At 30.9% G+C, this 26,481-nt stretch overlaps 1 protein-coding gene across 1 annotated transcript; it reads left to right on the top strand.

Annotated features, from left to right (window-relative positions):
* The first annotated feature begins 58 nt into the window (after positions 1–58).
* On the top strand, positions 59–26,481 carry LOC123298991 (microtubule-associated protein futsch). The gene is made up of 6 exons (XM_044881093.1): positions 59–264; positions 7,600–7,871; positions 9,286–9,849; positions 11,881–16,996; positions 17,065–24,870; positions 26,061–26,481. The coding sequence occupies exons 1-6, from the start codon at positions 66–68 to the stop codon at positions 26,228–26,230; spliced, it is 14,127 nt and encodes a 4,708-aa protein (XP_044737028.1). The 5' UTR covers positions 59–65; the 3' UTR covers positions 26,231–26,481.

Genomic DNA, 26,481 nt, shown 5'->3' with positions numbered 1-26,481 from the left:
TAGTTATATTTAAAATTGTTAAATGTAGTTAGTTTATTATTTGAGTTTAAGAGTTCTCTCCAATCATGGATATTTCAGTTACAACTATTGAAATGGCCGATACAACAATTGTTGGAAATGGTGATTTAACACTATCATCAAATATTGAAAATGGCACTGGACCATCAGCAAATAGTCCATTAATCGGTGGTTATTTATTAATAATTATTGATGAACCTCATTCACAAGAGCATAAGGATCTAATTTTACAGAAAGTTTCTAAAGGTTGGTGTTAATATAATTTCCTGAATTTCAATTTCATCTGTCTCACTAAAAAAAAAAAATCAATGATACAATAATTAGTTTTCGTTTAGTAACAATTTACATTTATTCTAAGTAATTTTATAAAAATTACCAAAAATTATTTTTTGTGAACATTGAAATCATATGAGTATCCGCAAGGGGGTGTGGCTTTAAAGCGTTAATGGCGTGTTGGCCCTTATAACGATTTTCCTAACATGTGATATCCTAAATAACTACCTATATATTTATTACCTATATATTTTTTGTAATTTATTTTCATTTTAAAAGGAAAAAAGATAGTCTGCTCTATATATAAATTAATTAATAAATATTTCCATAAATATGCTTTAAAAATTGATATTAATATCATTAAAATTAGAAATAATTTAATTCGATTTATTTAAATAGATTATTTATTTTATAAATCAAAATTTTTTCCGTTTTTAAGTAGAAACTATTCATTCACTGATGAAAATCGATCTCAATGAAATACGCGACATATTGTTTATCTCCGGTATAAAATCGGTAAAAATGGTCGTATTCCTACTTCCTTATATTATACCTACCAATCCTCACATAGAAACGATAACATTTTATGTATTTCATCATTACAGAAAAGAGTTTTAAACCGATTTTTGAGAGTTAGAAGAGAGATTGTGAATGTGTTTTAACATATTTTAATTGTTTAAAATTAAATTTTTAAAAATCGAATGAGAAAATTCTGACTATTAATTTTCGACACAGATAAAAATTGTCAAAATTAATAGGAAACCCTCACTTTTTTGAATAAATAAGTATGTTCTAATTCGATTTTAGAATAATAAAATTTTGTAAATTAATTATTTAAAAATATTTATTTATTAATTATAATTTGCAATTCCACTCTTTTATAAATTGCAAATTATAATTAATAAATAAATATTTTTAAATAATTAATTTACAAAATTTTATTTTTCCAAAATGGAATTAAAATGAACTTCCACAAATTAAAGCTCACAACAATTAATTAATTAAAGTATGTTCTGTTGAAGATTAAACAAAAAAAAACTAAATAAAAAACTACTGAAATTTAATAATTTAGTTATAATTTTTATGAAATTTTGTTTTAAAAATATAAAAAAATATGTTTTTTATCAGGTGGACTAAACAGTACAAAATAATTATAAAGTTCATTCATTCTTGTTATTAGTTTAACAGATATGTTTCAATTTGGTTACAAAATATTTGTAAAGTGCATTCATTCTTGTTATTAGGTTAACAGATATGGTTCAATTTGGTTGCATTACCCAAACAGATGCCGGCCGGTGAAAAATTTCCAAAGTCACGATTTACGTTTTCCTGTTGTATTATTCGTACTCAATTCGATAAAAATTAAATTTGGCCAAGGTTCGATTCGCTTTCACCGTTCGATTTGTTTGCCTTTTATCGATTTGAGGTAATAGTCTACGCTTTCCAACGGGACAACTAAATCTCTTCAGTCATACAAACATACTGAAAATTTAGGATACGCTGTCGGGTCTTATAGAACCTGACTACCCATAAAATTCGTATAGAGTGACAAGCTGTTCCTTTGAGTTCACTACATGAACTTCCCAGGATATAAAAAAAAAATTCTATAAATTTAATACTGTAAAATTAATTATGTGTGGCTTAAGGGATGAAAACGTGCTTTCTATGCAATAAGTACGTAATGGGACCAATACCCAGCCATTGCGAACTATTTTTTAATATTATAAAAATTTATAAAATCCGGCAGTATCTGTTGCACTTTGTGCTTTGATGAAGTTCCTAAATGGGTGATTCCATGGAAAATTGTACCATAAATAAATAAGAAAAACTATTTATGATGGTAAAAATGGTGTCAACACTGCAGTACTTTTTAGATATCAGTCCCTTAAGTATCAAAATAATATTTTTTCTTTGTAAATGTTAAATTTTCATTAAAATTTCATTATGTTTATAAGAACATTAAAATTTCAATCATTTTAAATTTTATTAGAGACTTCTTAGAGAGATTCTTAGAGATTAATTGTACTCAAAAAAGGCATTTTAATAATTTTTATATCTTTAAAATGGCTTTGAAGTTCCTATCTTGTGTCCTCTGATATATAAGGTTTCTTTTAAAATACAACTCAAAATACAATTATTTTGCAATCCAAACTGATGGTAGTGTCAGTAACGTTTTGATATGTAGTATCAGTCACGATTTATTTTCTATTTAATTTGATTCTAAAATACTAAGGCTCTTTATTTTACCATTTTCCAATAATTTGTTTTATCCAATTTGGCTCCAGATACAACTTAAAATCATAATCATCTGCATGCATTGCATGTAATGTCAGTCACATTATCATTTTGTTAAATAAATATCATAAAGTTTTATGAACACATTTTTTTACCAGAGCGATAAATGTGGAATAGTATTCATAATATATAGGAAAATAAAAAACATTTTGGGTCAAATGTAGTGTCAGTCACATATGGATTGACCCACCTACTTGTTAGCAAGGTACTCTTCATGTTGATTTTAAGATAGCAGGTGTGACTATTTTACAACATTAAAAGGAAATGCACAGTAACCATGTATAGAGTATTAAATAGATTTGTATTATGTGTTAACAAAAACTAAAAGAACACGCTTCAATAACCGAACTAAAAAGTTAAAATAACAAAAAAGGAAAATATAAAAAATAATCAATTTGATTGAAAGAAAATGTGAGGTGATTGACATCAAATGTTACAAATAGTTCATTGTCTATTTATACAAGTAGGGTCATTAAAAAAATATTATAAAAAGCACCCCACGCTTTTTAACAATTAAATTAATTATTTTTTATATTTCAAATTTATTAATTTACTTTTTAGTTCGGATTTATATTAAAGCGTATATTTATTATATTATATTAGAGTAATAAAGACAAGATTATTGATCGTTGATCATTGCAATCCTTGAATCTTGATATCTGTGCAAATTTTCTAGTTAATCGGACTTGGTTAAAATTACGTTGAAAGACTCCCTTACTTTCAGATCAGGTAATTAAAAGTGTGTTAATATAGTAAAAACACAGTTTTTTCTTTAAAAAAAATAATTTTTGGTAATTTTAAAATTAGGAGGCGTGTTATATTAAAAAAGTTTTAGGTCTTTTCTTTATTAATCAATACACTCATTATAAATTTAGACAATATTAACATTTCTACATTAAATTTTCGACTAAAAGGTTTTCTAATAACAATGCTTCAGAGCATTTAAAATATTTAAACCGATTGAAAATGGATAAAATTTTTAAGCTTTGGTGATCAGATGGGAACGACTGTTTTTAATAGAGTATGGTCGATATCTGATTCGACACCTAGTGGTTAATATCTACTTTGTATTTAAATCGTAAAGGAAATTTCATAAAATGATTATTATCTGAAATTTCTCGAACATAATCCTTTTCGCCTTGGATTTCAAGCAATATGCCAGGCATTATTCCAATCACTCTGTACCTAAATTTAGTTTTATCGCATTGTCAAAAAAAAAAAAAAAAATTATTTAGCTGTTTTTTTAAAACAGTATTTTACTAGAGCTGAAGAATATCAAAATATAACATTATTTTCGATTTCGTTAAAACGGTGTGTATTAGATAATTTTGAATCAAAAATTCTAAACAAGGGATAATTTGACAAAAAAAAAAACGAATAGTTTATGAAGAACATTTACCAACATTTTTTTGAAACACACTCTTCCCGAATTCAATTTCTGAGTTCACTGGACGTAAAAAAGATTTAATTTGTAACATACTGAGTTAATTTAACAACCAATGTATTGATATTCTTTTGTAAGAAAAGGCAGCCAATAAGACATTTGACAAAATGAATACCTACTATTGATAAAATTTAAAAATTAAATGAATACCAATGGACCAGCTTTACAATATTAATTTTTATGAGTTTGAAAATTGTTTTGGAAGACCTCAAACTACATAGGTATCTTTTATTTTCAAGACCACTATAGGACATTGTAGTTTGAATAAATTTTTGATAGAGTAGAGCCTTTAGAATGTTTTCGACTTTTCAATATGAACTGCTCTTTATCTCTATTCTTTACGATTAGGCTCTATTTTACGATTACGCGAAATACATAGCTCATAATAAATATCAAAACTCGAATCTTAAAATTTCAAAATTCTTTTTATAAATCTCTCTTTTTAAAATCTCGATGTGAGCATAACCCACCCAGATACAGCCTATTAAGAATTTAAAAAAAAATTTGGAAATTTTTGTTCACTTATATTATGGGATTTGAGATTCCCGGATTTCGAAGATGATTGAAATACTTTGAAAAGACTAGTAGGTATATGTATCTATCTGTACTTAAAGGTGTAGAATGACGTCATAATACGGGAGCTTGATGCCTTTATAAAAAATATTTGTTGGAAATGGTTAAGCTCTAAAAATTATTTTATTGATTTCAGATAAATAATATTATTTTAAATATATTTTTGTAGTTTTTTTTCTTACATAAGATTTGAAATATATCTCACCCGTATGGCCAATAAATAAAAGGAAAATTGATACCCAAAATTCTCCACACTCACTCTCAAATCTGATTTACGTAGTACCCATCTGAATGCTTTTAAAAGAAAAACGAGTGAATACAAAATTTTGAGATAAAAATTTTTTTAGAAAACAAGTGAATACCAACAATTGACTGAGTTAATTGTTGAAATACCCTGTATAGAAAGTGTTTAATGTCAGTGCTTGCATTATATTTTTATAAATTAGAAGAGTTTAATAAATTGGCTTTAAAGTTTTAATAGTGTATAATAAGTAGATTTTTTTAGTTCTGGGACACTAAAAAGTCTAAAATAAAATAAATAATTAAAAAAATAAAAAACCCGACTGCGTTAAATAAAATCTGAAAAGAAAGAAATAAGTTCAGTGGTTTACATAGCGATTTTAACAGTCGGGGCCCATTAAAATTTAGACCGACTCGAATATTCCCAATAATGGGCCCCGACTGTCAAAGCCGCTATATAAACTACTGGACTAGTTTGTTTCTTTTACTATATTTATTTTATATTCATAAGCTCATTATATAAATAGTAAACAACAGATATTCAAAAAGACAACAAATTCTGATTTGTTACATTTAAAAGTAGACAGAAGAATACTCGACCACGACCACGACGACGATACGCGACGCGACGTTCTAAATATATATTTGAATGTCATGGTCTCTGTGTTGCATTAAATGTGGACTCACATTTATTATACCAGGTGTCAACGATATAATTACTACCCTAACATGCATACTACCCTAATGCCAAAAATATTATTATATTTATGAGAAGGTTGTTACGGTCATAATTTTGACTTATATATATAACAAGGAACTTGGGAAATCCGAGCGCACTGTTGCAAAGATCAGGGAAAACAAAAGTAGTGTTTTACTTTATAATTAATTGGAAAAAACATGCTAAGATAAATTAGGCATTTAACATGATTTGGCCAATATAATCAAGTACATAAAATCATGTTTAAATAAACGTCCACTATTTATGACAACAGTCATGTCATTGTACATTATACTTAGACGTAGTGTACATGCATATACCCAAAACATCTACACAACCGCATATTTTTTAAGTTTTTTTAAAATCTTTTTAACAAATTGATAAAACATTTTAATTTTTAAATTTCCCCAATTCTTTGTTTTAATAAATTAAATATTTAGTTTTTCACTAGTGAAATTTACAAAATTTAATAAACCCCCGAGAAACTTTTCGGGCACGGAACCCTAAACTCGCACTTGAAACATATATAAGAACACTCTCCATTAATTTATCCTTTTCCTTAAAAATTCCTAACAAATTAAAAACTTCTAAAAAATAATCTTCTTTTTTTCCATTTAACTTACAATATTTGTAATCACACGAAAAGAGTTTCTGTATTATTTCTATTTTATATTCTTCATTCTATTTGTAAAATTAATAAAAGTAGGGTAATAATGATTTCGTTGACTTACGGTACGTACTATGTACACTTAATTATCTTATGTCAACTGCAGACGTTGATATTCTTTTAAAATTTATTTATAGAAATGCATATAATTAGAAAAAAGTTAAGAACTGCATTTATAATACTCTTGATTGTCAATAATTTTTGTGACATTTAGTTGGCCTGTGAAATTGACCGTGCAAAACATTATTTGGATATTTCATTCAAGGACACCATCGATAATACGATAAATTGGATTTTTTATAAACAAAATTTTTATGTTATCCAATATGCAATAAATTGATTATAACTATACCTACTGGCCTACTATTTAGCGACGCCCATGATGGCATATACCTAGTATTGTTTTTCCATTTGGCTCAAAGTCGGTATTAAGGGTAGGTGCTATTTCAGCACCATTAACACTGGCAAAGGAAAGTAGGAAGAAAATAGTTTTATCCAAATATAGAAGTTATTTGCATTTATAACATTTAAATTCATCAGAATTAGACAAATTAAATTTTGAATAAAAAGGTTGCTATTCTTTTGTTGCTTTTTTTTTGTGGAGCCTTAAGGGAATTTAAAAACGACATTGTACTAAACTCTAAACTATTTATTTATATAACCAGAGTTTACGTAGAATGCATGAGAATCAATCTTTCTGACTGCTCTATTATTGATTTACTTATGAGTTCATAGAAATCGTTATTTGTTTAGTCTTCTATGTCCTTTCGGAGGAGAATAAGTTTTTGTGTTACGGGTACGAAATCATATAAATTATATGTTGTTTTTTTCTCAAATATCTATATCAATAATAAAATATGAGGGTTAATAAGGGGTAGGGTTACAAATCCTGCAAACATCGGTGGTAACTTGATCCCATTAAGGGATGGCCAATTCGTGAATAACAGAGTGAACGCAATCACAAAGCCGACGTTAAGATCATAAACCCCTAGGCCTGCACTACTTTGACCCAATTGAAGGCATGGTCAACTCATGCATCACATGGTGGACATAATCACAGGGTTAATGTAGAAGCAAGAAAATCGATAGGACTAAGAAACTATGAAATAGATACTGAGAGGAAAAGTATCTGCATTATATTGACATAAATTATTTTGTAATCGGAAAATTTGTTAGTGGTTATTTTTAATATCGGTTATTTTCACGCAGTTTTTTCGCATGGAAATTTCTGAGAGTGCGGTTATTTTGACACAGGTAGTCCTGATACGACCAAATAAATCTCACATAACTTATTTCATGCACAAATTATTAAATAGTGTTATAGTTCTTTACGGTCTAAATATTTTGTTTAATTTTAGTGTTTTATTACAGGATTATTATCATGGAACAAGGAACAAAATTTAGTCAATCTAGAAAAAGAATTAGATATAATAACAACGAAAGCTGCGGATGGTGAAGTGTCAAGGCTTAACGAAAGATTAATTCAATATGCATCAGAAAATTTGGTGACAGAGATATTAATAAATGCAACCTCAAACACAGTGTTACAATGTATCAGGAATCTATTGAGTAGTTTTACTAGACACCGTCATATTATTCATGCTGGATACACATTTGCTGGGAGTGGTTCTTGGATATTACAGGTAACAAATTTTAAACATATTTCTTAATTAGTTTATACTACAATGAAAACAATAGTAAACTTTTTCCTCATGTTTCGGAAGACAGAAAAATCAAACACAGTTGCTTCGACTGTTGTAGAATGTGTCGTTCAGAGACTAGAGTTAGTTTCATTAAAAAACTGACAAAATTAAAAATTTTTTCTAAAGAATTTATAATTTGTATTATTATTTTTTAGTTTTTCCTTTTTTTAATATGCAAATTTTTGAAAATGATGATTAATTTTAAAGTATACTGGATGGTCCAGTAGAAATGACGCCCCCTACGAATCTATAAGTTCCAGAGAAAAACTTGGGATAACAAAAATTTACGGTATGAAGGGGGCTATCAAATACAAATAGACATATTACTTTTTTGAGATATCAATATTCGAAGAAACTAACTGCTGCTACCGAAAGTAGTAGTTACTTGTTCATCTGGTGTATAGACACCAGTCGAGTATCTATTGTACTCGTGAAGGGTCCTCCTGAAACTTTTCAGCATTTTCAGTTTTTCAATTATGAAGTTACAAATGGAATTACGTAAAGTTAATAAAAGTTTTGGGACATTCCTCAGAGCGCCTAAGTAGAAAATTTCCAATTTTAATGAAAACTTTTTACAAATAGGGTGTTTTCCATGGTTTTCGAAGGCTTTTGTTTTTTATTTTTTTAAATGGACTGTATATTTGGAGATTTTTTAAAGCAAATGTCTTCGCTATTGATCCTCCAACAAGATATGATCTGAAACTAAAAATCATTAATGCCATTCAAAAGATATGTGTGGAAATAAGATTTTTAATTTTTTTAAAATTAAAAATAACATTCAAATGAAACACCTTTCGTTCACATGCGTTTATCGATTGAATATTTCGTCTTTTTTGTTAACCGGGATCGTCTTTTTTGTTATAAGGAACATTTTGTATATTTAAACTTTTGTTCTATCTCTAACGGTTTACAAGATGGGCCCTATTGACTCAAGACTTTGACCTATCTTGCTTATTTTACGACCTGAGCACTCTATAAAAACTTCAGCTTGATATCTCTTTCCGTTTTTGAGTTATCGTGTTAACGGACGGACAGGAGGGCAGACGGACAGATGGACAGATGGACAGACGGACACACGGACAGATGGACAGACGGACAGACAATTTTATGGCCACATATATCAAAATATTGTTCGTAGCATCAATAGATTTAAGCGTTACAAACTTGGGACTAAACATAGTATACCTTGATATATTTCATATATACATGGTATAATCACATAGCATCGAAAATTGAACACCCTTTACAAATGAAAAATGCTTCCTACGAATTAATTAGCGAGCAAACCCTATGATGTCTGACCTAATAATCTTATTTGATTTATTGTTTCAATGTAAATTTTGTTTTAAATCAGGATGGAACCTTTTCATACGCTGATATGTGTGATGCATTACAAGATACAGAAGTTCAACGAGTGTTCGAAGCATACGAAAATATTGTAACAATTGATATACACTGTTCACCTGAGGGTGAATGGCCTAAATTAGATCACGAACAATTCGTTCGCATGTGTAAATTAAAAACGAACCCAACAGATGTGTTAACTGCGGGCACACCTTCGATAACTAATTTCATGAAATATATTGAACCGTATGTAATACCAATGGAAACTGATACATTATTAGAAAGTTCTGATGTTGTTGGTAATATACGATTCTCTCATCCCACCTTATATATATTTCCTGGTGGACAAGGTGATTCAGCATTATTTGGTATTAATGGATTTAATATGTTAATCGATGGTGGTTTTGCTAGAAAGGCATGCTTTTGGGATTTTACACGTCATTTGGATCGTTTGGATGCCGTTTTAATTACACGAATCAATAATAATAATATTAATGGTATCACTGCTGTTTTGGAAAAGAAACGAAATCAACAAGTTTATCCACAAATTGGACATGTTTTCTGTAATTTACAAGTAAGTAATACTATATTTTTTACTTCAAAAGTTTATATTCCTACAATTGTTTTATGCAGTACTATTCCTGGATCGGTACTATACCTACCTCAATTTAGAAATAAATGTTCTTAGTTCTGAAACTTTTCAACATTTTTAAAATCAATTAAGAAAACAAAGACAAACTTTTTAGGGTTGTTTTTTGAGAAATTTATAATTTTACAAAATTTTTTTTCCTACTATAGTGAAACTTGGTTATCTGGATAAGTGAGGTTCCAAAATTTTGCCATTGAATTACCTATGTTAGTGAGTGTCTTTTATATGCATTAAGGAAGGCCCCTCGGCAATAATAGAGAAAATAAATTAGTAGATAAGGATCCGAATTTTTAGTATGTTTTAGTTCACGAAATATATTATTGTATAAAACAAAAATTTGGGTATCTTACCGTTCAATTAAGAGAGTTTTTATTAATTAAAAATACACTAAATAATATAACCATCCTCATATCATGCTATGTTATTTAGTGTATTTTTAATTAATAAAAACTATCCTAATTGAACGGTAAGGTACCCAAATTTTTGTTTTATACAATAATATATTTCGTTAACTATAACATACTAAAAATTCGGATCATTATCTACTAATTTATTTTTTTCTATTACTGGCGCGTCACCCTCCTTAACCTCTGTAACTGAGAACTGAGATAACATCGTTTTGTTTGTTTACTTACTTATTCTTATTCTACCCGCAAATTCAGTACTTAACTAATTTTGAACCTCAATGACCTTCAGTTTTAGTTTTGCTTCACTATCACACGGATGTTTGTTTGAAAAATGCCGAAACGAAGGTCCAAATCGTTATAAGTGAAAAACTGAAGTTAATATCCGTTTATGAAAGTGCGAAGACACGTGATGAAGTCGAATTTAATGTGTCCAAATTTACTCTTTAGGAATAATTCAGAATAAAGATAAAATTCAATAACAATGTGCTGAAGGATAAGGAAAACTAAAACTGTACGTTTAGCAGAATATTCTGAACTTGAACAATGCTTGCTAACATGGGTCAAGCAACTAACGTAACAAAAACATTTTCGTACTATTTATAAATATTTGTGCTTGAATATTTTTGTTATTAACATTTTAATTATTTTATTATTTACATGAATATTTTCATGCAATATCTTTATTAGTTTTTTTTTGGATTCGATAATACGTTATTTTATTTAATAAATCGCACCTCTATGAACCTCAACTGAAATAACCTTATTCTGACCTCTATTTATTTAACCTTCTGTAAATGAGACAGATATTTATTTATACCTGGACATCTGAGACACTGAGTAAGAGGAATACCTCTAAACGTGAGACAAATTCGCAGGTCCTTTAATGTCACACATAACCAGGTTTCACTGTGTTTAGTTTGTTTCGTTGTCTACTGATCCTGAATCATTTGTTTATCTTATTTTTCGTTATTATATTCCACCTGCTAACTATTCGTCTGTCTTAGTGTGCAGATCTTGCAAGTACTTTGTTGAATACTCGAAAAAGTTTACTTTTTTGTACTTTTTAGTGGATAAATTTTCCCTGATTGTCCGTTTTTTGATCCGCATTTGTTTAAGCTAATTTAGTTTGTTTACTTAACGAGACAGCAAAAAAAAAGACTAAAGTTTATCATAAATATTTTTAATCTTTCTATTTGAAACAAATTTTCTGGTTTGGTACATAATTTCAACATTGTGAAAAATATTTTTATTTTTTAGGATTACTGATATAAAATCTAAATTTTGTAGGCTAGAATTTCTTGATTTTTTCTATTTTGGATGAATTAACACTTCATTACTTAATAATATCCAGTAATTGATCCAGTAATTTGGATAAAGATATTATCAAATACATACCTTGAAATATTATTGTTCATTATAATCTAAGATAATTAAATAGTCATTATATTTTGTAAATTCTGAAATTTATTAAACTCATTGCTTGAAATTATTTCGTGTTGATTATATTCCAATATACATTCTATTACTATGTAGGTAATGTAATTTACAGGACCGTAAGAAACTGCTAAGTCCAAGTGAAGATAAAGAAAAAGATCCATTATTAATTGATCTCATTGAAAGAAGCCAACAATTAGTTAATTGTCTACGTCATATCAATTTACGACCACAGTCATGTTTTCGTGACACAGAACCAATAAATTTATATCATAAAGTGGGTCATGGTACACTAAATATGTACGTTTTAAGTCCAGCAAAAGAATCACGTGAAGTTCGCGAATTTATGGACAAATGGAATGCCAATGATAATAAAGTATTTATAACACGAAAAGATTCAAAAGAACTTATATTTCCAATACAAAATATGATATCGATATGTGCACTTCTTATCTGGGAACCAGCTAAACCAAATGAGAATATAACACGTATACTATTTCCAGGCAGTACACCACAGCATAAAATATTCGAAGGTTTAGATAAATTGAAACATTTGGAATTCTTTAAAACACCTATATGTTCGGCAAACACAATTGTACCAAGTAAATCGTTAACAGCAATAACTAAAATGACTAAGCCAGTAAAATCATTGGATAAAGTATTACAAAGCGATAATATAAAACCACTAAAATTAGCTACAGATATTAAAAAAGAAAAACCTTCTCCACCCATAATTGATAACAAACAAAGAAGTGAAAACAAAGCTGTAGATGATAATAAAACAAAAAATATTGTAGCAGACAATAAAACGAAATCTACTACATCAACAATTAAATATCCTAAAAAAACATTAAAAACAAACATTAAAAAATCCGAATCAGTTGAAAGTGATAAGGACGAAGTGAAAACAGATGAAATTAAAACCAAAGAAACTGATTCTGAAACTGAATCTAAAAAATTAGACGAAGATAAAAAAGTAACAAAGGATGATCAAAAATCAAGCGTTTCCAAAACTCGAAGTAAATCGAAAACATCAAAATCCATCGAAAGGAAACCACGAACCGAAATTAAATCTGATACTAAACCATCTACTCCCAAAAAGGTTGCCAGCGAACAACAAGGCATATCAAATAAATTTCAAGCTAAATCTTCTCCATCAGCTACTCCAGCTAAAAGTGCTAAAGATGCTAATAATCGAAAGGTGGTTGAATCAAAATATAAATCTCTTTATAGTAAGAAAGAGCCATCAAAACCTATAGAGAAAGATCAACCCCCAAAAGTTGAAAGAAAACCAATATCTCGGCGACCAAAACCACCATCACCAATGCGTAAACTAGGTGGCAGCCCAGTAAAATCCATCAAATTAAATAAAAATGAAAAAGATTCACGAAAAATAAAGAACGAAAAAAGTGATACAGTGGATTCGAGTACTGTTAGTACACCGGTCGATGTGGATTCCACAAAGCTAGCAAATGATGTGAAACTTTCAGAAACTGAAATAGAATTATTGAAAGCTCAGGAACTCGCAGACCTTAAGGAAGAACAGGAAGTAATTAAAGAAATCGAAGCAGTATTTTCAAAAGACGAACAAAATAAGAAATCTGAAATTGAATCAGCCCCTATTCCAGAGAAATCAATTCCAGATGAAGTAGAGGAATATCTCATTATCGAAAAAGAAGAATTTGTTGAATATTCACAAGATGTTCCAGCTGATAATGGTAAAACAGAAACTACAGATATTAGTGAAGAGCCAGAAGAAAAGTTAAAAGAAATCAAACAAGAAACTGAACCAGTTATCCAAGCCCCATCTAGGCCAACTGAATTTACTACTCCCATCACATCAACTACAAAATCTAAACCTATTTCACTAGAATCTTGCAATAAAATAGAAAATGAAATAAATGAAATAATTCAATCGGCAACCGATATTGCTAAAACCAAAGAAGAAGGACAAAGCTATGATAATGATAAAAAAGAAAAAGTAGAAGAAATTTCTAGAGATGTGTCCATTACTAGTCCTGAGGAGAAACTCGAATTATCAAGCGAGAAGAAAACAACTGACACTAAAGATATCGATGAGGTAGAAAACAAAGAAGTTGATCAAAATTATGTAGTTGAATCACAACCAGATGAGAAATTTTCGGCTACATCAGGTGCCACAACAGCTCCAACGTTGCCGGAAGATGAACGAATAACTTTAGATGAAATAAAAGAAGATAAAGTTCCAGATATCGAAGAGAAGTATATTAATGAAGAAACCAAAGAAAAGGATCTTCCTATATCAATCGAACCTATTAGGTTTGAGCCGAAACCAAAAGAAAATGACGTTCGAGCAATGCAATATGAAGCTCAACAAGCACATTTACGTGATATTGTAAAAACACCAGACGAAGTTGCTGATTTACCAGTACATGAAGAAGTAGATGGTGGGCCATATGATCACGGACACGCCGAAGAACAAGCTGAAAAAGATAAGCAAGTTGATGTAAATGAACTGAAAGAAGGAGAAACGCAAGAAAAAGATGTTAAGTTGGATGATGATGTTGATGATAGAAAAAAAACTGAGGAAGATCAACTAAAAGAAAGAGAAACAAAAGACGAAGGTGATAAGGAAAAAGGTGAAGTAGGTCAGCTTAAAGAGGGAGAAACACAAGAAAAAGATGTTAAAGTGGTTGATGACATCGATGATAAGGAGAAAGGTGACGTTGGTCAGCTAAAAGTAGGGCAAGTACAAGAAAAAGATGATAAATTGGTTGATGATATTGGTGATAAGGAGAAAGGTGAAGTAGATCAGCTGAAAGCAGGAGAACCACGAGAAGGAGATGTTAAATTGGTTGGTAAAGTCGGTGATAAGGAAAAAGGTGAAGTATATGAACTGAAAGTGGGAGAAATTCAAGAAAAAGATGGTAAATTGGTTGATGATATCGATCATAAGGAGAAAGGTGACGTAGGTCAGCTAAAAGTAGAACAAACACAAGAAAAAGATGATAAATTTGTTGATGATATCGGTGATAAGGACAAAGATGAAGTAGATCAGCTGAAAGCAGCAGAACCACAAGAAAAAGATGTTAAATTGGTTGCTGACATTGGTGATAAAGAGAAGGGTGAAGTAGATCAGCTGAAAGTGGGAGAAACGCAAGAAAAAGAAGTTAAATTGGTTGGTGAAATCGATGATAAGAAAAAGGGTGAAGTAGAAGAACTGGAACTGGGAGAATCCCAAGAAAAAGATGTTAAATTGGTTGATGACATCGGTGATAAGAAGACAGGTGAAGTAGATCAGCTGAAAGCAGGAGAATCACAAGAAAAAGATGGTAAATTTATTGATGATATCGGTGATAAGGAGAAAGGTGAAGTAGATCAACTGAAAGCTGGAGAACCACAAGAAAAAGATGTTAAATTTGTTGGTGAAATTGGTGATAAGGAAAAAGGTGAAGTAGATATACTGAAAGTGAGAGAAACTCAAGAAAAAGGTGCTAAATTGGATAAAGATGACGATAACAAAGAAAAAGATAGTGATCAAATTCCACAAAAATTCGATGAATTTATTCCTAAAAAAGAAATTATTGCAGAGAAAATATTATCAGAAAAATTAGAAAATGTTGAAGTAGAGAAAGATGTAACAAATGCACAGTTAGACGAAAAACGTTTAGATTCTGATATCGTTAAAACAGAACAAGAAATTAATATTGAAAAAGAATCTAAGATACCTGTTGATTTAGGTTTCGAAACTTCCGCGAAACATCAAGATACACAATATTTAGTTGGGCAAATCACAGACACTGTAGACACTGAAATTGTGTACGAAACTGTGGATGAAAAAGAATTAACGTCTGAACAAAATGTGGAAAAAGATACGTGTGTTAGAAAAATGGATGAAAAAGTAAGCGTTGCAGCTGTTGATATTAAACTTTCTAAAGAAGAAACTGATAAGCAAGAGAAGGTTGAAATTTCAGCAATTGAAGAAGCAAAAGATGAATCTGATAAAAAATTAGGAGAAGGAATCCAAGAAGTAATTATAAGCAAAGAAGGCATTGAACATAAAGATAAGGAAGGTAAAGTAGAAATTTCAAAGATTGAAGATGAAGCAAACATACTTGATAAAAAACTAGGAAAAGAAACACAAGAATTGGTTATGTCTGAAGAAACTACCGAAAAAATAAGTACGGATAAAACAAATGAAATTTATAAAACTTTGAAGGAGGGTGTATCTAAAGAAGAAATTTTGAAAGATACTTCAAGTCTTGATGACAAAGAAAAATTAGATAAAAAATCAGCTATTATTTTGGAAGATGAAACTCCAAAACAATTACCATCGGGTGATTTTAAATTGAATGGCGCAGGCGAAAGCGATATTTTGTCAGATTCAACATCAATTTTACGTAATCTAGAAGAAGACAAGGATGACGAGGCTGACCATTTATATGCAATGAAAGAAACTTGGATTAGAGATAATAATGAACCAGGTGAATTAAGATATTCTGGAATTCCTACAGAATTTAAAGAACCGTTCTCTTCAATGCCATATACTGTTAATGAATATACCACAGAATTACGAGAAACTCACATTACTACTCTCGATTCTCCAAAACCTGTCGAAGATAACTTAGAATCCACAATATTAAACAACAATAAACAATCAAAGTTGAGTACATTGTTGGAAAACTCTAAAGAGTTAATGGAATCGACATCAAAAATTATTTCCGATATTAAAGCTCAAGATACTTTAAAATCTGAAGAACCTCCATCATCTACTTTAGGAATTGATGTTGTAAAACTTGTTGCAAATGTAGCAGAGGTTTTAAAATCAGACAAATCATTAGAAGAAATTGCTTCCACTATAAAAGAAGATACTGATCAGAAACAAGATGAAGAGGTCATCATTGCCAGTACAAAAACTTACGATAATGAGAGTATTAAAAAAATTTCTCCTGAACCAGAAAAAGATGAAAAAATTGAAGCAATTCCTAGTGAAAAATGCATTAAAGAAAGTATACTGAATTTCTTAAATGAAGAACGAAAAGCATTTGACGAAGTTGAAGATCTTGAAGTAAATGGCGATTTAGAAGAGGAAAAAGATTATGATACTGAAAAACAAACTCCTAAAACACAAAAGATTGAAGAAGACCTTGAGGTTTCGAAATATTCTACACAACCCATACAAAAAGTTGTTGTTCTTGATAGTGAAGTATCATTGCCGTTAATAAAAGATGAAAAACTCTCTGAAACACAAGGTAATTTGTGCTTTTTCATTTACTGAAACAAGTTAATATGGTTAATTAATATGGTTTTATTTTTTCAGAAATATCTAAATTACAACAATTTGAAATCCAGGATGGGTCTTCAACACTCGATAAAATTGAACAAAAAGCTATTCAAGAAATTCAAATTGATGAAAAATCAATTACGAAATCATTGGTTCATGAAAAATCTACGTCAATTATTCCTGAAAACTTAGAAACAGTTGACCCTGCATTAGAAGACAAGGATTCTATACATGCGGAAACCTCCACTGAAAAACCTTTTGATGAAGATAGTATTTCTGAAGCATCAGTAAAACGAAAATCGATAGCAGATTCAGAAATATCAAAATCTCCTACTCCTGAGAAATCTATTACGGATGTGAAAGCTACAACCGAAGAAGTAGAAAAACTAAAATCGGTAGAAGATGAAGTGAAAGAAAAATCGAAGTCTCCTACCCCTGAAAAATCTATTACTGGCATGGAAATTTCAATCGAAGATATAGAAAAGCGAAAATCAATTACATTAGAAAAATCAAGATCTTCTACACCAGAAAAGCCCATTGTTGATAAAAAAGATAGATCAGAAACTCCAGATAAACGAAAATCTATTGAGGGATCTGAAACTAAAGAATCATCGAAATCACCTACTCCGGAAAAATCGATTATTGATGTAAAAATTGCAAACGAGGAGGAAGAAAAACAAAAAATGATGGAAGAATACGTAGAATCAGAAATATCAAAATCTCCCACTCCGGATAAATCTATAACCGATGTTAGAGTAGCAACTGAAGAGGTAGAAAAACGAAAATCAATTGACGATTCTAAAGCCTTCGAAAAATCAAGATCTTCCACACCTGAAAAATCTGTGTTAGACCAAAAACATAGTTCAGAAACGGCAGATAAATTCAAATTGACTCAGGAATCGGAAATTAAAGAAACATCGAAGTCGCCTACCCCTGAACAATATGATACAAAAGCTACAACCGAGGAGACAGACAAAAAACAGTCTGTGGAAGATACAGACAAATCAAAATCTTCTACTCCTGAAAAATCTATAACTGATGTCAAATCTTCGACCGAGGAAGCCGAAAAGCGGAAATCAATTGAAATTTCTGAAACAACAGAAAAATCTAAATCTCCTACGCCTGAACGATCTATTCTTGATCAAAAAGATGGTTCTGAAACCTCAGAAAAACGAAAATCAATTGAGGTGTCTGAAACTAAAGAAACATCAAAGTCTCCTACTCCTGAGATATCTAGTAATGAAGTAAAACGCGAATCGATTAAGGACTCGATTATACTAGATAAATCAAAATCGCCTTCGCCCGAAAAAATTTTAATTGATGAAAAAGATACATCCGAAGAATTACAAAAAAGAAAATCAATAGCACAATCTGAAACACAAGACATATCAAAATCAACTGAAAAATCTGATTCTAAGGAAAAAACAACACCAGAAGTAGATGAAAAACTTCAATTAAAATCAAAATCTCCTACTCCTGAAAAATCTACAATTGATGAAACAGGTGCCAGTGACGAGGCTGAAGAACAGAAATCAATGTTAGAGAAGCACTCAAAATCTGCTTCACCTGAAAAAACTACATCAAAGGAAAACATTCTAACAATAGAAGAGGAAAAACGTAAATCTGTCGTAGAATCTATAGTTGCAAACAACCTAGAAGAAATGCAATTATCATCTTCAGAGCTATTAGATAAATCAAAATCTCCATCTCCTGAAAAATCGACCAGTTATGCAAAAGATACATCCGAAGAACCAGAAAAAAGAAAATCAATCGTTGAATCAGCCCTAGAAGACATAGCAAAATCACCTTCACCTGCAAAATCTGTGTGTGAAAAAACTACAGAAAAAGCTACATTCGATATGAAAGAAAAGAGTGAATTACCTTCTGATAAATCAAAGTTTGAACAATCTTTAATTGACGAAAAGGATGTCTCTAAAGAATCAGAAAAAGGACAACCAATTTTAGAATCTGTTGTACATGATCAATCAAAATCTCCTTCACCTGAAAAATATGACTCAAAAGAGAAAGTTTTAACTGAAGAAGATGGGAAACGTTCCTCGACTAAGGATTCTGTAATTTCCGAAAATGAAGAAAAAAAAGTTTGCGACGACGAAAAACAAAAATTACCTACTGAATCAGTAGATAAATCAAAATCCTCATCGCCGGAAAAATCCACAGTTGATGATAAAGATACGTCTGAAGAATCAGAAAAACGGAAATCAATTACAGACACTATAATACATGATCAATCAAAATCTCCCACGCCTGAAAAATCTGATTTAAAAGAACAAATTACTACCGAAAAAGATGAAAAACGTCATTCGATTAAGGAGTCTCAAGAATTACCAAAATCAAAGTCTGCCACCCCTGAAAAATCTATAAGTGATGAAAAAGACACCTTTGAAGAATCAGAAAAACGAAAACTTATTTTAGAAACTGAAACACATGATCAACAAAAATCTCCTTCACCTGAAAAATTTGATTCTAAACAAAAAGACATAAATGAAATAGAAGAAAAATCTCATTCAATAGATGCGGCAGAAATTCCAAAGTTATTGTCTGAATCCCTGGATGAATCAGAATCTTCTTCACCTGAAAAACCTTCCATTGTTGAAAAAGGTACTACTGAAGAATCAGAAAAACGCAAATCTATTGTAGAGTCCGTCACACGTGATCAATCAAAGTCCCCTACACCAGACTTATTTGATTCTAAGGAACAAGATTTAACTGCAGAAGAAGAGGAAGAAGAAGAAAAGCGACATTTAATAGCAGTAGAAATAGAAGAAAAGCGACATTTGATTGCAGTAGAAGCGAGAAAAAAACGGAAAATGATTGCGGATTCTGCAGTACAAGATACAAAAGAAGAAGCTACAACAGATGAAAAAGAAACGACAAAATTACTGTCAGAATCGTTAGATAAATCAAAGTCTCCTACGCCTGAAAAATCTGATAATGAAAAAGAATCGTTTGAAGAAACAGAAAAGCGGAAATCAATTATTGAATCTTCGGTACATTATCAATCAAAATCTCCTACTCCTGAAATAGACGAAGATTCTAAAGAAAAAGTAACAACGGAAATAGACGAAAAACGTCATTCGATTGGGGAATCTGTAGTTCAAGAATTGCCAAAATCAAAGTCTCCTACGATTGAGAAATCAACTATTGATGAAGAAGAGGTGTCTGATGAGACAGAGAAACAGAAGTCAATTGTAGAATCTACCTTGCATGATCACTCAAAATCTCCTACACCAGAAAAATTTGAATCTAAGGAAAAAGTAACAACTGAATTTGATGAAAAACGTCAATCGATTGGGTCAATATCAAAGTCTCCTACGCCTGATAAATCCACAATTGATGAAGAAGAGGCCTCTGAAAAGCCAGAGAAACAGAAGTCAATTGTAGAATCTACCTTGCGTGATCACTCAAAATCTCCTACACCAGAAAAATTCGAATCGAAGGAAAAAGTAACAACTGAATTTGATGAAAAACGTCAATCGATTGGGGAATCTGCAGTTCAGGAATTATTAAAATCAAAGTCTCCTACGCCTGATAAGTCCACAATTGGTGAAGAAGAGACCTCTGAAGAGTCAGAGAAACAAAAGTCAGTCGTTGAATCTGCCTTACTTGATCACTCAAAATCTCCTACACCCGAAAAATTTGATTGTAAGGAAAAAGTAAAAGCAGAATTAGATGAAAAACGACATTCGATTGAGGAATCTGCAGTTCAGGAATTATCAAAATCTCCCACGCCAGAAAAATCTACTATAAATGATCAATCAAAGTCTCTTTTATCTGAAAAATCTGATTTTAAGGAAAAATTAACAACGGAAATAGATGAAAAACGACATTCGATAGGAGAATCTATTGCTCAAGAGTTGTCGAAATCAAAGTCATCTTCGCCTGAAAGATCTACAATTGATGAAAAAGGTACCGCTGAAGAGCCTGAAAAGCGAAGATCCATAATAGAATCTATAGAACATGATCAATCAAAAGCTTCTACACCTGAAAAATCTGATTCTACAGAAAAAGTAACCACTGGAATAGATGAAAAAGTTAAGGTAATTGGAGAATCTGCTGTTCACGAGCTACCAAAATCAAAGTCTCCTACACCTGAGAAATCAATAATTGACGAAAAACAGGTATCTGACGAAACCGGAAAACGAAAGTCAATTGTAGAATCCACCTTGCATGAACAATCCAAATCTCCTTCACCTAAAAAATCAGATTCTAATGAAAAAGTAACTACTGGAACAGATGAAAAACGTCAATCTATTGGGGAATCTGCTGTTCAAGAATTACCAAAGTCAAAGTCTCCTACGCCTGAAAAATCTACAATCGATGAAAAGGGTATATCGGAAGTATCAGAAAAATGCAAATCGGTTACAGAGTCTGATAAATCAAAATCACCTTCGCCTGAAAAATCTGATCTTGAAGAAAATGTTAGAACTGGAACAGATGAAAAACGCCAGTCAATTGGGGAATCTGCTGTTCATGAATTATCAAAATCAAAGTCTCCGACGCCTGAAAAATGTTTAATTGGCTCTGTCGTACAAGATCAATCAAAATCTCCATCACCTGAAAAATCTTATCCTAAGGAAATAGCTACTACTGGAGTCGATGAAAAACTGCAATCGATTGGGGAATCCTCAGTTCGAGAATCACCAAAATCAAAATCTCCTACGCCTGAAAAATCTGTAATTGACGAAAAGGGAATCTCTGAAGAACCGGAAAAACGAAAATCAATTATAGAATCTATTAAAGACGAGCAATCCAAATCTCCTTCTCCTGAAAAATCAGATTATAAGGAAGAATTTGAGAGAAAATCAAAATCTCCAACTCCTGAACAATCTGCTTTCAAAGAGAAAGAGATTCTTGGAAAAACAGAAAAATCCACAAGCGATGTAAAAACAACATATGAAGAATCAGTGAAACAAGAATCAATTTCAGAATCTAAGGAAAAATCAAAATCATCAACGCCTGAAATTTCTGCCGATGAAAAGAATATTGCTGAAACACAACAAAAATTACAAACAGACAAAGAACAGGATAAAAAAATGACTGAAGAATCCAAATCTCCAACTCCAGAAAAATCTATACAGGAAGATAAAATTATTTCTGAAACGCAAGAAAAGCAACTTCCGACGTCAGAGCCTATAGATGAAAAAGTTACATCAGATACACATCAACATATGGAACATATTGAAAAATCTTTACAAGACCATCCATTAATATCGTCGGCATTAGAAAAATCTGATACTGTTGAAAAAGATAAGTCAAAGATTTCAGAAACACAAGAATCTATTCCTGAATCAGTTAGGCCTGAAAAAACAACTGTTCCTGAAACCGAAAAGAAACAAAATTTAATTGGTCTTGAAAAACTTGAAGAAGACGCCATTTCGAAAACTCAGAAAACAACTACTGCGTCCATTGATAAAGATTCAACAAGCTTTACAACTATTGAAAAAACTAAAGAGGCTATAAAATCAGATCATGAGAAAGTATTATCAGGAAAAAGTGAAGTTAATGAGATCCTTACAAATGGTCACCAAACAACCCACAAAATTGAAAATGGATTCGACGAAACATGTGTTTTAGACAGGTTAAAGTATGAAGAAGTTTCGGACATTGATAAACAGGAATCGCTAAAATCAAAGACACAAACATCAACCAGTACTACGCATGAAAAATCAGAAAAACAAACAACTTATGGTACGAAAATAGTTACCAATGGGGTAGAAATAAATTTAGAAAAATCCACTTCATCAAAAATAGTGGATATGAATGGAGAAGGCGCCAGTGATAATACAGCCAAACCAATTAAGACTGATGATGCAACAATTAGTACAAGTTATTCCAAAACAGTGGATACTAAAGAAATTGAAATTTTACACACTACAAATGGTACTTCAGATATACAAACTAGTGAAATAATTAGTGCTGAAAAAACAGAAGAAATTAGCATTATAGATCCAAAAACTACTGAACATTCAACTATTGTTACAAACGGTAGTGCTACAGAAAGTTCAATGAAAGCAACCCAGGCCCATGATCAAAAGGAGAGAAAGTCAATAACCGAGGAGAAAATTCCTGGCATATCAGTAGATAGCCCAGTCAAAAGTACTAAAAAACACACACAATCAGAAACTACGGAAGATGGTGATACACATGAGGAAGGGTGTCTTTCCACAGAGAATTTATCTCCACTACATTTATCTGGCCGTTCTACGCCGGAAATCAAAATAGATCTTGATGTGGATCGACAATTAGAAAAAGAATTGTTACCATTAGAAGCAGTTGACAAAACTGATGAAGAGGTAGTTGTGGGTACATCATCAACGAAAGCAGATATTGGTGTAACTTCGGTTATAAAACAGTCAATGGAAGATATTAGTGGAAACTTGAGTGGAAAATCTACTCCAGATATTGCAGAAGTTGAAAAATTGAAAGAAGAATTAAAATTTGAAAAGTATATTTCAAAGAAAACAACCTCACCTAAGCACACTGCAGGCGCAATTATAAAAGACTCAGAAACAATTTGCGTGATGAAGGCATCCAAAATCACTACAGAAAAGCATGAAGTATTAACGGAAAGCTCAGGTAAAGTAATAAAAGAAGAAATAATTACTACAGAAGAACAATCCATAGAAAGGAGTCCCGATTTAAAATTAGATAAAGATTCTCAACATGAAATTACTATTGAAACAAATACTAAAATAATTAAAACGGTTTCCGAAGAAACCCATGACGTGCAAACGAATGGAAAACATGAACACGCTTATGGTCAAGGTGCTGGTGAGAGTGATAAAAGTAAAGTAGTAGGAAAAATTACAGAACCACTAACATTATTTTCGAAAACATCAGAGGTATTATATACAACCTGTGGTGATATGGATATGGGTGAAGTTTCTTCTCCTCCAAGCAATTTAAGTTCCGCCCAAGGATCTTGTGCTCCACATATTTGGGATGAACATTTTACAGACGAAGAAGATTTGCCAGAATCACCTTTGAGTACGACATCACAAATTGGTGGCTCGCCAACTTCCCAATTTCAATACGATACAGGGTTAAACGAAGATACAATCTTATCTAAAAAACAAATGGATACAATGAGTACGTCATTTTATGGATCATTACCTGAAGAAACAGTAATTGATCATTCCAAAACTGAGCCAGTGCTTATACCTAAAAAGCCCGAACATTTTGGTGTATCATCAATGTCGGAGGAACAGACGTTTATCGAACCAGGAACGGGAATATCAAAGCATGAATTTTTATCAAGTGATTTAAAATCAAAAATAAATGTTGAAAAGGAAGAATTAAAAACTATATCTAAGGATGAACAAGAAGTAAAAACAGCTAAATGCGACGAAAAAACTTTAGGTGACACATCAAAAACAAAACCTGAGAAAGTAGATAAACCAGAGTCTCAGAAGGATAGTATAGGATTGAAAGAACAAGAGCAAAAACCAAGTTCAAGCACCAAACCAGATTCAGTTGAATCATGGGGAAAACCTTTAGGACTACCAAGTCCAGCTCCTCCTGGTGAAACAAAATCAACACCCAAAAAAGAAAGAAAAACAGCTGCATCCATACTAGCTGTCAAAAACAAAAAAAATAATGAACGAAAACGGTCAGAATCGCCTGGAAAATTAAACAAGAAAATAAATCCAGTGTATTTAGATTTGACCTATGTACCACACCATGGAAATGCTAATTACTGTTATGTAGATTTCTTTAAAAAAATTCGAGCTAGATACTATGTATTTTCTGGAACTGAGCCTAGCAGAGAAGTATATAATGCTCTTCTTGAAGCAAAGCAGACTTGGGAAGATAAAGATTTAGGTATGTAAAATTGGTTTCAATAATTTTCATATTGATAAACATTGATGTCGAATAAGTAATATTTCCTTGTTTAAACAATAATTAATGTCCCATATGTTAGGACCAGCTCATGTTTTTTAATTTTGGACCAGCGGGGCGAATTACCTTAGGAGGGGGATGTATATCGAAATTCTGACTTCGGAATAATGATCAGCGAAAACCCCCGAATATAGATTTCTGGCCCATTTTGTTAAATATTTTCAAGGTTTTAAAATTTTCAAAAATCACCTCAGAAATAGATTCTAATAATTGACTTATTTGGCCCATAGCAATGGCCAAACTTTCTAGTGGCAACAAGTTAGATGTAGATTTTTATATATGGACCTTCCTGAACATTAAAAAAAAACTGACCCGATAGATTGAGGTACATACAAATTCTTCATTTTACACTTTTTTCGTCTAAAATGATTCGTCTAGTTAGTTATATTTTGTTATATAAACAGTTGTTAGTTTTCAAGATCTTACGTGGTACTATTAGAAAAACATATGATAGTTCGTTGGTTTCGGAACGATTCTTAGAAAAATGTATTAGAAGCTTTTTTTGGCAAAAATAAAATTTCTAAAGTTATAAACAATTAAAAATGAAAAGAAAAGGTTTTTTGTTTTTCACCAATATTTTATAAAATATTAATATTTAAGAAATTTAAAAAAAATATCGAATTTTGTTTAATTATTTAACTTTCGATATTTCGAAAACCAGGGCAGATATCGAAAAATTTTATTCTTATTTTTTGTCTACATTGATGAAGTTATAACAAAATTCATCATCCAAGTTGAAAATAAGGTAGAGATAATTTCAACCATAAATCTAAGCTAGCCTCTGCGGTCGTACTTCCTTAAAGCCATGTCTTAGCTTTTTAAACATAAGGTGACCGATAAGATTTTGACGTCACAAGAAATTTATAAAACCGATATGTTTAAATAGATGATGCGGTCCTCCACAAAACGGCCATTGGTCGGATCTGTATTTCTGAGTACCTTTCCCTGTTACTATGTGGGGTAAGATTACATAGCTTGATTTGAGAATCTATATCTACTTATGTGAGAAATTCGGAAGGTCTTGTCTTTGTATTTAATAATTTACTATTTGTCTGAAAATTTAAAAAATCACATGGTAAAATATTTAATAAATTTGATATTTGTATTTGCAGAAGTAACAATCATACCAACATACGACACAGATGTATTAGGATATTGGGTAGCTGAAAATGAAGAATTATTATCTAAAAATAAAATAGATTTATCACCATCTGCAAGTCGTTGTACCATCAACTTACAAGACCATGAAACTTCATGTTCAGCATATAGATTAGAATTTTAAAATTATTATTAAAAGAAATGTTTAAAAAAAATGTTACACAGGGAATATATTTGGTGAAAACATCAGGGTATGCTTAAAAACATTGTGATGTAGCACAAATTATTTATGCACTATTTACAATTAAATAATATCAAATTGTTTTATTTAAAATGTTTGAGCGAAACTTCTTCAAAAATTTATTATTTTTCAATTATCTCATTTTATTCATACCACACATCGAGCAAAAACAAACTTCACAAAATCGTTAGTAA

This window comes from Chrysoperla carnea, chromosome 4 (genome assembly GCF_905475395.1).
Source record: "Chrysoperla carnea chromosome 4, inChrCarn1.1, whole genome shotgun sequence".
Lineage (NCBI taxonomy): Eukaryota > Metazoa > Arthropoda > Insecta > Neuroptera > Chrysopidae > Chrysoperla > Chrysoperla carnea.
The sequence above is the reverse complement of the archived record's forward strand: the minus strand, read 5'-3'. Positions and strand labels throughout refer to the sequence as shown.